This window comes from Aedes albopictus, chromosome 3 (genome assembly GCF_035046485.1).
Source record: "Aedes albopictus strain Foshan chromosome 3, AalbF5, whole genome shotgun sequence".
Lineage (NCBI taxonomy): Eukaryota > Metazoa > Arthropoda > Insecta > Diptera > Culicidae > Aedes > Aedes albopictus.
In genome coordinates, this window is record NC_085138.1 from 378,036,243 (window position 1) to 378,049,416 (window position 13,174).

Consider the following 13,174-nt stretch of genomic DNA (forward strand, 5'->3'; position numbering starts at 1 on the left):
ATTAATTGGTTAAATTAAACACACTTGCAATCATAATATTACCTTGATTATCGCTCAGTCGATGAAGCAGAACAAGAATAAAAAATGGGGACAGTACCGTAATCCGGCGTGAAATTGATCACTTTAAACCAGCTTTTGCGGATAACATTAGTGGCAATTCAAATATTGCCAAAATAACTTTTGTAAACTCAGTACTTAGTGGATCTCCATGAAACCATGTAAAAGAATTTTGTTCAACAAATTCAAACTTTAAGTTAAATAACTCCAAAAGTCAAAAAATTGGAAATGCCACTTTGGGGCAAAATTGATCAACATACAATTAAGCATCGGTTAGAAAGGAAAATTTCCTTGTCCGCTTAATTTTGCTCTTTTAAAACTGAATAACGCGTATAAACTCTTACAACTAGTGATTTTGATACTTAAAATGCAAAATTAAATTTAGAAATTCCAAACCAACCCCCACCCCCCCCCCCCCCCCTAAACGCCAAAAGGTAGGCAATTTCATCTCTAGACATCTATGAACAAGGTTACGTAAAAAGTATAAGATCATTACGACGCTTAAGAGTTTCTTGTATGGAATCACAATGTAGTACTCGAATGATCAATTTCACCCCGCTGATCAATTTTACCCCGGTTTACGGTATCGATCAAAGACCTATATTTAATTTTGACTAGCATTGGAAGTCAGGCGATTTTGTGTGCTAATTCTTTCATTAATAATACAGCAAAATTATTTTTTAGGTACACATACAACAATTTCGTATATTTTTCCACCACCCATCCTAACAGAAAACAGATTCATTTTTTGGATTTCTTCTTATCCTTCACCTCATCGTCACTATCGCTACCGCTTTCGGACGACGAGGAATGTGCACGCTTCTTCGCCCCACTCTTTTCCAACTTGGCGCAGTACGTCTTAAGCTTATCAACGTTGGGACTGTACGCCCAGTAAATCATTTCCAGATGCACTTTAGTAGGCTTTCCTTCCGAATCAAACATTTTTTCACCACTCTCCTTAACCTTTTCTTTCAATTTTAGCAGCTTCTTATTGCGAACAATATCCCAACTGGTGCTGTCGTCATCTTCCGGGAACTTCGTACGCAGATGCTTGTAGTTTCCCTTGGCAACCTTATCGTAGCACTCGACAAACTCTGCAGCCAGTGCGCTGGGCGGCTTGTCTGGGAGGTTCTTGATCAGGTCCAACGGTAAGTAGGCCATGTTTTGTTTGGCCCGCTCTTCGCTATCGAAGGTTTCCAAAAAGTCTTCAAAGATCCCCATTGCCTCCTTGATGGATTTGATCTTGTCTTCGTTCTTCGTCGATGGAAGAACACGTTTGGCGCTGCCCAGCAGGCCCTTGATGGCAAGCTTTTGATAGTCAGGATCGCGACCCTCTAGGATTCTACGAAAAGGAAAGCGATTAGTGTTTGGTTCGCTAAACATAAAGTAACAATCAATTCATACTTCAGAGTCTTCTCGGCTGCGTCCTTGTCCTTGAACCCTAGACCGGGAACCGTTTCAACCTTTTCCTCCGACTCTTTCGGTTTGGCATTTTTCGTACTGGTGTTGGAGTTGCCCTCGATCCAGTTTTCGAACACCTCAATCGCTTCTTTGATGTTCTTGACCTTCTCCTCCGCTTTCGTTACTGAAATAGTATAGCAGAATGTTTGAGTTTAGTTTGACGGGAAAACCAGTTTCCGGTGCCTTGAACTTGAAAAGTGTGTACGTGCAGTTGGGATGAGCGCAGCAGCGGTTGCAAAGCAACGACTAACAAATTTTGTTCTGAAGATTCAAGCCCATGACCCACCACGTGCTTCCCAGCGATGCGACGGGCGCGAATGCTCTTTCTCAGCGCAGAGAAGAGCGTACCTCGAGAGAGACGCCTGTTTTGATTGGACGGAGATTGTAAACACAGCAAGCGGTGGACAAACCGCTAGTAGCCAGCCTGCTAATCGTTTGCATGCATGTAGTCGGTCGCGCGGCCTTCGCTGCGACACACGTAGGAGTTAATGAACCACATGCTTGGCCGAAATAAAGCCTAATATTTCACCCTGAAAACTTTGCAAGCGCTTTATTTTTATGAGATGTTGAACATAGCAATATGCTTCATAATCTAATCATATAATAAGTCAATATCAAACCGATTAATTTGAAATTTTGTAGAGAGTTAGGCACGTACACGTACACGTGAACAGTTGAAAAACGAGAAGAATGCAGCATGGGCGAGAATGCTGCAACACCGTACGAGAGCGAATGAGGCACGTTACAAACAGGCGCGGAACAGGCAGAACTCAGTCTTCCGGATGAAGAAGCGCCAGCAGGAAGAACGAGATCGCGAAGCGATGGAAGAGCTGTACCGCGCTAAGGACACACGAAAGTTCTACGAGAAGCTGAACCGCTCGCGCAGAGGCTTTGTGCCACAAGCCGACATGTGCCGAGATAATCACGGGAATATTCTCACGAGCGAGCGTGAGGTGGTCGAGAGGTGGCGGCAGCATTACGATGAGCACCTCAATGGCGACGTTGCAAGTACCGAAGGTGGCGTGGTAACAGATCTAGGAGTATGTGCACAGGACGAAAGACTTCCGGCCCCTGACCTTCAAGAGATTGAGGAGGAGGTTGACCGGTTGAAAAACAACAAAGCCGCTGGAGCAGATCAACTACCAAGCGAGCTTCTAAAATACGGTGGAGAAGCACTGGTGAGAGCACTACACTGGGTCATTACCAAGATTTGGGAGGAGGAAGTATTACCGGAGGAATGGATGGAAGGTATCGTTTGTCCCATCTACAAAAAGGGCGACAAGTTGGATTGCGGGAACTACCGCGCGATCACACTACTGAGCGCTGCCTACAAGATACTCTCTCAAATTTTATGCCGCCGTCTATCACCGATTGCAAGAGAGTTCGTGGGGCAATATCAGGCTGGATTCATGGGTGAACGCGCTACAACGGACCATATGTTCGCCATCCGCCAGGTGTTGCAGAAATGCCGCGAATACAACGTGCCCACACATCACTTGTTCATCGATTTCAAATCGGCGTATGATACAATCGATCGAGAACAGCTATGGCAGATTATGCACGAATACGGATTCCCGGATAAACTGATACGGTTGATCAAGGCGACGATGGATCGAGTGATGTGCGTAGTTCGAGTATCAGGGACACTCTCGAGTCCCTTCGAATCTCGCAGAGGGTTACGGCAAGGTGATGGTCTTTCGTGCTTGCTGTTCAACATTGCTTTGGAGGGTGTAATACGAAGAGCGGGGATAAACACGAGTGGGACGATTTTCACGAAATCCGTTCAGCTGCTTGGTTTCGCCGATGATGTTGATATTATTGCTCGTAAATTTGAGACGATGGCGGAAACGTACATCCGACTAAAGAGTGAAGCCAGGCGAATCGGATTAGTCATTAATGTGTCGAAGACAAAGTACATGATGGCAAAGGGCTCCAGGGAGGAATCACCGCGCCCGCCACCCCGAATTCATATCGACGGTGATGAAATCGAGGCGGTTGAAGAATTCGTGTACTTGGGCTCACTGGTGACCGACGACAACGACACCAGCAGAGAAATTCAGAGGCGCATTGTGGCAGGAAATCGTGCCTACTTTGGACTCCGCAGAACTCTACGATCGAATAAAGTTCGCCGTAACACGAAGTTAACCATCTACAAAACGTTGATTAGACCGGTCGTCCTCTATGGGCACGAAACATGGACCCTACGTGCAGAGGACCAACGCGCCCTTGGAGTTTTCGAACGGAAGGTGTTGCGTACCATCTACGGCGGAGTGCAGATGGAAGACGGAACTTGGAGAAGGCGAATGAACCACGAGCTGCATCAGCTGCTGGGAGAACCAACCATCGTCCATACCGCGAAAATCGGGAGGCTACGGTGGGCGGGTCACGTCATCAGGATGTCGGATAGCAACCCGACTAAAATGGTTCTCGAGAGTCATCCGACCGGTACAAGAAGACGTGGAGCGCAGCGAGCTAGGTGGGTCGACCAAGTAGAGGACGATCTGCGGACCCTACGCAGAGTGCGGAACTGGAGACAAACAGCCATGGACCGAGTGGAATGGAGGCGGCTACTATGTACAGCAGAGGCCACCCCGGCCTTAGCCTGACCGGTAAGGTAAGTAGGCACGTACAGTATCTAACTTTGTACAAAAATTCAAATCAATCGGTATGAAATTGACTTAGTTATAGCGGCAAGTGCCCAAAATAGGTACACCTGCCCAAATGGTACAATACCCTATTTCACACAACATTGTGCATAACAAGTCCAGCCCGGGTTCGCTGGTTCGGTCACGCAGTGCACCCCGATTAGCGAATCGTGTTTGTTCGTTGGGGCAACAGGACGCAATCAGTGAAGTACTAGATTGAAAGTGGTGAGCTGGATTTTTGTATGGTGAGATGATCAAATCTCCATTTCTGCAATGAAATGGTGCAAACAGCGTGGGTTATATGATTTCTTGGCTAATTTGATGCTGTTTGAGCAAAAGTTTGGTGTCTGTGTTGTTGAAGTTGCAAGAAATAAATAATACAACAACACAGTAACCCAAACTTTTGCTCAAACAGCATCAAATTAGTCAAGAAATCATATAACCCACGCTGTTTGCACCATTTCATTGCAGAAATGGAGATTTGATCATCTCACCATACAAAAATCCAGCTCACTACTTTCAATCTAGTACTTCACTGATTGCCTCCTACTGACAACTGACAATGATTTCACGTTTGCCTATCAGGAGGCTCCCATCCTTATCCCTGCACATTTGGACTTGCGACATGAATTCTTTGCGGGATGCGTTGAGATTCTGGTAGAACTTCCGTGTTTCTTGTGAAGAGACGGGTCTGATGCTTCCGCTTCTGTCTGTATCGCTCCATATTCTGTCGGGTTTCATGCTGCAGCATTACCGCCCGCGCTGTGTTCTTCTTCGAAATCACTCCGCACTCCTCGTCTGCACCAATCGTTCCCTCGGCTTCGTTCAACGTATTGTGGTGCACTCGGCTGCGTTGTTGAAGACTGCTTTTATTATGTTTCCGCTGCTTTTGCCTTGCGTTAAACACAATATCGGAAGTGGGGCGCTGTATTGTACACCTGGTGCTCTATACAGCGCCCCACTTCCGACATTGTGTTTAACGCAAGGCAAAAGCAGCGCAAGTCAAAGAAAAAATGTCGCTAATTCGGTTTTGAACTGGAAACATAATACTGTACTCCAGCAGTACTCCATAGGGATCACTGCCTGAGCAGATCCTCGTTCGGCAATGCTGCCTTGAGATTTTGCGCGAATGCGGCGGTAGCTACTTTGTAGATTAGTATCCTAACTACACAAATTATCCATAGCCTTTTTGGTATAATTTTCTGAATATTGTCCAAAATTTCCGTGGAAATGCTCAAAAATAACAACTTCAATTGGGTACCCAACTTACATTTCAAGCCTAACTTTTCAATCCGACGTAACTTGCTAATGTAAACAAATCCGGGTTTTCAGCTGCAAGTATGATTTTTAAAGCAAATTAAAGAATCCACATCAACGTTTGATCATTTATTGCTTTATTTGTTTAACTAAGCATATTTTTCGAAACGACGTATCTAACTTTTTTAATGTTTACAACTCTGCTGATAGATACACCGTTTTGATATATGAGAAAACCAAACGACGTAGATACCAAATCCAAAATCCAAAGTAACAGATACACCAAACTGGCACCATACAAAAGCGACGTATCTGGCATGGCGTATCTGTAACCAACCCGGTGTATGTGTATTAGACTGGGCCAACAAAGTCGATTTTTTGGAACAAAGCTTTTTCGATTCCTTTTAGCGTCCAAAACAACTGTGCAAAATTTGGGAGTGATTGGTTGCTTCCCCGTATTCCGCATTGCGATTGAAATTTGTATGGAATTTAGTATGGGAAAACGTGATTTTTTGCATTTTCTTCATAAATTGAAATTTTTCGTCTAAAACGATCTAACTAATGAAGTTGAAGTATAGCTTAGGATATGCCAAAAAACTTTGCCGACGACCGCAAAGTGATCCTACTCTTGTGAAAAAAGTTATAACGTACAGATTGCCCGGTGGTGCTTAACATTTAACATGTAAAGGAATAACATCAATAATAAAATCTCAATTTTTGACCTAAGTTACCAAGCGAATAACTTTTTTCACAAGCGTCGGATCACTTTGCGGTCTTCGGCAAAGTTTTTCGGCATACCCTAAGCTATACTTCAACTTCATTAGTTGGATCGTTTTAGACGAAAAATTTCAATTTATGAAGAAAATGCAAAAAATCACGTTTTCCCATACCAAATTCCATACAAATTTCAATCGCAATGCGGAATATGGGGACGCAACCAATCGCTCCCAAATTTTGCACAGTTGTTTTGGATGCAAATATAGATTAAAAAATCTTTGTTCCGGCTTGATACGATCAAATTTAAAGTTTCTCCATACAACGTTGACCCACTCTAATGTGTATTTTTGTCAAAATTAATTCTGAAAATGATATGGAGTGAGTAGATTTTGTTGCTTACCTAGTGCATGCTATATCCCTGGTGATGTAAAACACGAAAAAAACTTATGAAAAGTCTTGAATCTGGCGAACTTAATCAACATGTACACTCCCGTTCAAAAGTTTGGGGTCACCCCCTCAAAAACATGTCATTTTTTTAGGCCCATATCTCCGCCAATTTGCGTCCGATTTCAAAACCCTAGGTTTCATTCAAAAGATAATATGTCAAAGAAACTTTGAACATGATTTAAAAGAAACTTTTTCAAAAAAAATTGTATGTAAACTTAACCTAAAGTTGCCAAATTTTCTAAAAAATGAATATAAACTTACGGCAGTGTCGCTGGAAGTTGAGTCGACCAAATTTTAAGATGAGAGCGGTAATATGACCCATTTTCTATTAGCTTTCAACTGCTTTTTACAGATCTTAGCTAAAAAATCTAGAAAAAAAAGTTATTAAGTAAATTAATCCTTGATGTCATCGACCAAAAGTTTGGGGTCACCCCTCAATATGATGTATCGGCCAAAAGTTTGGGGTCACTTTCGTAAAACATGGAAAAGTGATTTGGTGATATCTTCGTCATCTATAGTTCAATTTTAATTATTTTTGGCTCATTTCAAAGATAATTAACTAAATTTACGTTTGATGTCTTCAACTTAACGTATTTAACGATTTTTGTATATAAAAATGTTATGTAAAGTTAGCACATTTTACCACGCTTCAAAAAATGAGGCAACTTTACGTTAAGTTTCAGTATGTGAATTTTAACAAATATGTGTGGTTCAATGTCTATGCAGTAAGTATCATTCATTTTGTTTCAAATAAGCCAAGAAGAATTAAAATTGAATGAAAGATGACAAAGATATCAACAAATCACTTTTTATTTATTTATTTATTAACTCATCTGACGCTACAGTGGTCTTAATGAATATAGAAACTACTACATATATAACTAACTATACCACGATATACACAACACAATTTAAAATTAACAATTAACAATTGTATCATTTTAACGTCTCTGCGACAACAGAAATTTAAAACTACTTGAAGACAAATTAAAATCAAAGAGATCAAACACTGCATTAAAAGAAGAACACATATATCGAATTGGGTCATGTTCACCGTATTGTACATTCCGTGTATCAAGCTGGAGGAATTCACGCTGTCGAAGTACTCTCTCAGGAGCGTACAGATTAATTTGTTCAAGAATCGCTGGAGAATCTATTTCGCCTTTCAATATCTTCGCAACAAAAACAGCTTGGGCATTGAAGCGCCTCTGTTCTAATGTATTTAGACCAAGAAGGCGACAGCGGTCTTCATAAGGAGGGAGATTCGAAGGATCGCGCCACGGAAGATTCCGGAGTGCATGTTTCACGAATTTCTTTTGAACTGCCTCAATACGTGCTATCCAATTAGCGTGATACGGGCACCATACGACAAGGCCAAACTCCAGAATAGAGCGAACAAGTGAACAAAACAGTGAACGTAAGCATGTTGGGTCATGAAAATCATCGGAAATTTTGAGCGTAAACCCAAGCTGTTTGTTGGCTTTGGTGATAATTTCGGTATAGTGGGCTTTGAACGTGAGTGCACTGTCTAAAGTAACGCCTAGGTCTCGAACTTGTTCAACTCGTTGCAGCAGTCCATGTTTTACGATAGTGACCCCAAACTTTTGGCCGATACAGCATTTTGAGGGGTGACCCCAAACTTTTGGTCGATGACATCAAGGATTAATTTACTTAATAACTTTTTTTTTAGATTTTTTAGCTAAGTTCTGTAAAAAGCAGTTGAAAGCTAATAGAAAATGGGTCATATTACCACTCTCATCTTAAAATTTGGTCGACCCAACTTCCAGCGACACTGCCGTAAGTTTATATTCATTTTTTAGAAAATGTGGCCACTTTGGGTTAAGTTTACATACATTTTTTTTTGAAAAAGTTTCTTTTAAATCATGTTCAAAGTTTCTTTGACTTATTATCTTTTGAATGAAACCTAGAGTTTTGAAATCGGACGCAAATTGGCGGAGATATGGGCCTAAAAAAATGACATGTTTTTGAGGGGGTGACCCCAAACTTTTGAACGGGAGTGTATATGCTGTGCGAGCAGTTTCTATGCCACCAAATTATAACTCTTTTCCCGGCTCCTATGTAACCACAAGTGTAACCACTAACTGAATAACATCTTCAGAAGGCGCTTTTCAGCCTTCTCACAGTTGTTAAATAATAGTTATACGGCCTCCCCGAATAAATCGATTAAAGATAATTAGGTTATGGATATCGTGACGCAATACATGTGGAACTATAATTATTGCTTTTAAAATTTAATAATTAAAGTAATTGCCACTACGGCGCTACTTGTAATCGAACTCCCGATCTTCGTATTCACTGGTCCCGATGATATCCTCGCTGCCACACTGCTATATAAAAATGGCATAGAAAAAAGGCTTTACTTTGTTTTACTCGATACAAGGTTTCATAATTGTACCACAAGAAACCTTACCCAACTTCATCTTGCTGCAAAAGCTTGTGAAACGCCAAACGCAATAATGTTTACATTGAACAAACTGTGTGGTTGCGCCAACAGGCTCATCGTTACAACTTTTAGCTGAAAAAGTGTTCTTTAAACAGCTACGAAGCGCTGCTGTTTTGTGTATTTGGCAAAACGTACTGCATAAAAGCAGCTACTTTATTGGCTGGGATTCTTATTCGAATTGCACATCTTCCGGCAAACCTTCCGGAGTTGGGTTAAAGTGTAAAGCAACCCATATAATTTCTCAACACAAAGATGGATAGCTGTAAAGTAGTTGTGTAGTAGCTATATATCCCGCTTAAAGTTTGTTTTGACAATAATGTTTATATCCGACAAGCAGTGTTGGTAAACCAATAGTTTTTTTTATTCCAGCTTCTAGCTGTTATAACAATGCATAACTGCCTTTAAAGCGCTGCTGGTTTGTGGATTTGTCAGTATATTGCGAAATATAGGGGAGACTGGGGAGACTTGATCCCTTTTTCTTAATTTGCCTGTAACATTAAGAAAAAACACAAAACTAGATCCATTCTTCGTACAGAATGGCAGGTAAACATCTATTGCAAGTTTATACACAACAGAAGGACTAAAAAATAATTCTTAAGGTTTTCAAAACTGTGTTTTTATGGAGGCATGTCTTATGATGTATTTTTCAAAAATGGGTCACAATTGATCCCCTTTTGAGCACATGTTTAATTTAAAGGGAAAATAACTCCAGAAGCTTCCTGTTCATTTTCTTTTCAAGTTTTCTTACATTTTTGATGAATATAGTGTAATTGAAATTATAACCTTTCCTTAAATTGTTAAGGATATGCCGTATTTTGAAAATGGGGAGACTTGATCCCCCTTTTAATGGTGTGTAATAAAAATAATTATCTGACACGTTTTATCATTGAATATACTAGAATTCCGAGTAAATAGAGGCTTCCAAATAGAATTATATTTTTTACATGTATAATGTGTGTGTAATCCTCGAGGGATCAAGTCACCCCATGTCACTGTTGTATACACTAAGCTACATTAATTGAAATATTTATATAACAACCTTATTTGGATAAATACGTTTGATAGTATTTTATTTATACTATGTGCTGTGAAATTTTGACACGATTTGGTTCAATTTTCCCAGAGTTATTGAGATTTTTCGGAATCGCCTAAAAGATTTCTGAAGGACTGAAAACAAACCATCAGCCATTAAAAAATAATGCAATACACAATTAAAATCAATTGTAGCCAAAACATTGTCGTGTGTCCAGATGTTGTTTTGGAAAAAATATGCTAGAAGAAAACTGTTTTTGATTCCGAGAAAATATGGGGGGAACAAGTCTCCCCAGGGATCAAGTCTCCTCAGTCTCCCCTACTGTATAGTGGCAGCTGTTTTGACAGAGGGGACTCCTATTCGATTTGTTCAAGTTTTCACATCTTCCGGGAGATCTCCCGGAGTTGGAATAGAGTGCAGTAAAGGCTGCCCCAGTGACAAGTGATTGATTTCCGAAGAACAAGTTTGATATCTGTATGGTGCTTGTTTTGCAGCCGTGTATTAGCTTATGGTTTATATTTGACTAGCTTCCCTTTTATTCAGCATTGACTGCTTCAATTCGATGGTTACACAACATAAAGCCAATGACTGAAGTTTATAGCGTTGAAAATGTTAGCTGGGTACGCTGCCCTTACTCGCATAACAAGTTTAAAAACTTGTTTCCATATAAAATTTTGAAAAATCGCAAAAATTTGAAAAATATTTCGATCATCTCGAAATTTTCACAGATATCTTTGCACATGAATATAAACTGTCAAAAATATTACAATCACTACAACGTTGTTCAGTTTTGTGTTACGTGACACAAAAATCCATGATGGGACTGTTATGCGGGTACTTTTGATATGGGACGCTCATGACTTGGTATTTTTTTCATATATTGACATAAAAATTTGTAATTTTTATTATTGGTTTTGGAAGTACATCGAAAATGATGACTATTCCTAACGTGACTCAAGAGTGATGAAAAGTTATGGAACTGTTATGCGAGTGAGGGCAGTACGATTCTAATCATTTATAAATATGATTCATTTTTGGACCGAAGACTTGTTTTTTGCATTTGGATTGAGAATTTCAGAAAAAGTTAACAGGTCTAGCATACACGGTTCATTTAAGATGGTACGGATTGTTCTTTGAATAGACGATAAAACCTATTTATTGGTGCAAGCATGAGTTGTAACATGTAATCAGAAATTACTGAAGCTAAGATATTTGTAATCAATCAAACAGCTACTGTTCATTATGCTATGTATTTAAATCTTATAGAATAAGCTTGTTAGTTTTTTTGCGTTAAAAATGTCGTCTAGAATACTGTAGGTAGTAGGTATTAATTTTTCCATTGCAAAGAAAAAAGCTTCGATAATCTTTAATGTAGATAAAAATTACACTTTAAATTAAAATATGCTTAGAGTAATACAATATATTAGAGGCATGCCGCAGCGGTTGAACATTTCGACTAATAATTTGAACCGGATACCCCTGTGTGGCAAGAGGACGGACGCGTCATCGAGTCTCGTTTGCAGCAGCTAATCGTCACAAACATCACCCCGCATCAAATAGGCGTTGTGGATGCGTGAGTTTAAAAATAGAAATTACTTCACTATACAACATAATATATTAATTATGCACAAAACCGGTTAGATTGTGACACAATTCAGTTGTGAGAATTTATTACACCTTTGGGCTATTTATGTGAACCATAATCAAATGATATGGAGATGGGTACACACAATCCCTTTTCGTAACCTTGTAACATACAGTTTAGGAAAAGGCTTTAGGTCACCTATTTTAGTTTATAATTGAAAAAAATCAGTTGTCGAACAGGGTCTAAGAAATTCTGTTGTCACGAGTGAGTAAGAACAACATTCTCAATGTTTTACTTCTGTATTGAAATTCACTATTCCTATCTGCACTGAAATATTCACAAATTTACCACAATTTACTAAACTCTCTATTCACATCTGATGATCTCTTCACACCCGCTTAGATCCGTCACAAAACGCAAACAGAAAAAGAAACCGAAAAAATATCAATCAAAAAAGCATAGGTACTTACGAGTCAGTACACGTTTGGCCCGTCCCAGAAGGCCCCGCACCGTCAGGACCTGGTACTTGTGGTCTTCGCTTTTCAGTAGCTCCAGCGACTCCTCGGCCTTGGCCTTGTCTTTGAAGCCGTATTTGGATTCTTCCTTGGACATTTTTTTTCTTAGGTGACAGTTACAATACAACCCAGTTGGTGGTAGCGATCCTTCGCCCAGTGCAGTTCACGATCAACTGAAACGGATTTTCGGTGAACTACCGGCGGTGGATGGCTGTTCCTCCAAGCAACGGTTGTTTTGGTTAGAGTTAGAGAGTACGCTATATCAACAGATTGCTGTGCGAGTTGAGTAGATGCAAATTTTTGTTTTTGTCGATTTCACTGAGCTCTGACTGAGTCGGAACCGGCTCGCCAAACGTTGAGTGGAGCAAGAGAGTAAAAGACAAGTTAAAAGAGAACATAGCGCGAAAGCTTTCTAGTGGAAACGTGATTTCTAGCCATGCTGAGAGCGATAGGCATTCCGACGAGTGATGTCACGGCTGGTTTTAGACAGATGTGACAACAATGTATTGGCGAAGAGGAATAAAAAATGTGTTGATTTCCAATCTGATAGTGGACAGGGCACCCTGATATAATTTATTCATCAATTCATCATCACGTACTTCGCTGAAAAGATCAGGCATAAAAAATTTCCCATACCGGGAATCGAACCCGGGCCTTCTGGGTGAAAGCCAGATATCCTAGCCACTAGACCATATGGGAGGTATGGTTATGAGGTAATACTTCGATTTTTGCTAATTTGAAAATTATTATATAAAAAAACAGTGATCGGTGTTACTTTGTCCCAGTGAACCAAAACTACTACATACCAAATATTTGTCCATCACAATATGAAAATGAAAAAAGTTCTCAATGTAGTTTCCTGAAACTGATTGTAGAAAATCTTCTATTTTTCTAAATATCGCATGGTAGCGAAATGTAATTGATAGTTTTTTTTTGGTAGAACACTTAGGAAACACTTACAAAAATACTTAAGTTCCATAAAATGCACAAACT

At 40.0% G+C, this 13,174-nt stretch overlaps 1 protein-coding gene and 1 non-coding gene across 2 annotated transcripts; both read right to left on the bottom strand.

Annotated features, from left to right (window-relative positions):
• Positions 1 to 775: 775 nt before the first annotated feature.
• Positions 776 to 12,525, bottom strand: LOC115267819 (uncharacterized). Its single transcript, XM_029875211.2, has 3 exons — positions 12,137 to 12,525; positions 1,462 to 1,642; positions 776 to 1,399 (listed from the first exon to the last, which is right to left on the bottom strand). The coding sequence occupies exons 1-3, from the start codon at positions 12,276 to 12,278 to the stop codon at positions 799 to 801; spliced, it is 924 nt and encodes a 307-aa protein (XP_029731071.1). The 5' UTR covers positions 12,279 to 12,525; the 3' UTR covers positions 776 to 798.
• A 283-nt stretch (positions 12,526 to 12,808) lies between these two features.
• On the bottom strand, positions 12,809 to 12,880 carry Trnae-uuc (transfer RNA glutamic acid (anticodon UUC)). The gene has a single exon. It is a non-coding gene; the product is annotated as a tRNA-Glu (tRNA).
• Between the last annotated feature and the right edge of the window lie 294 nt (positions 12,881 to 13,174).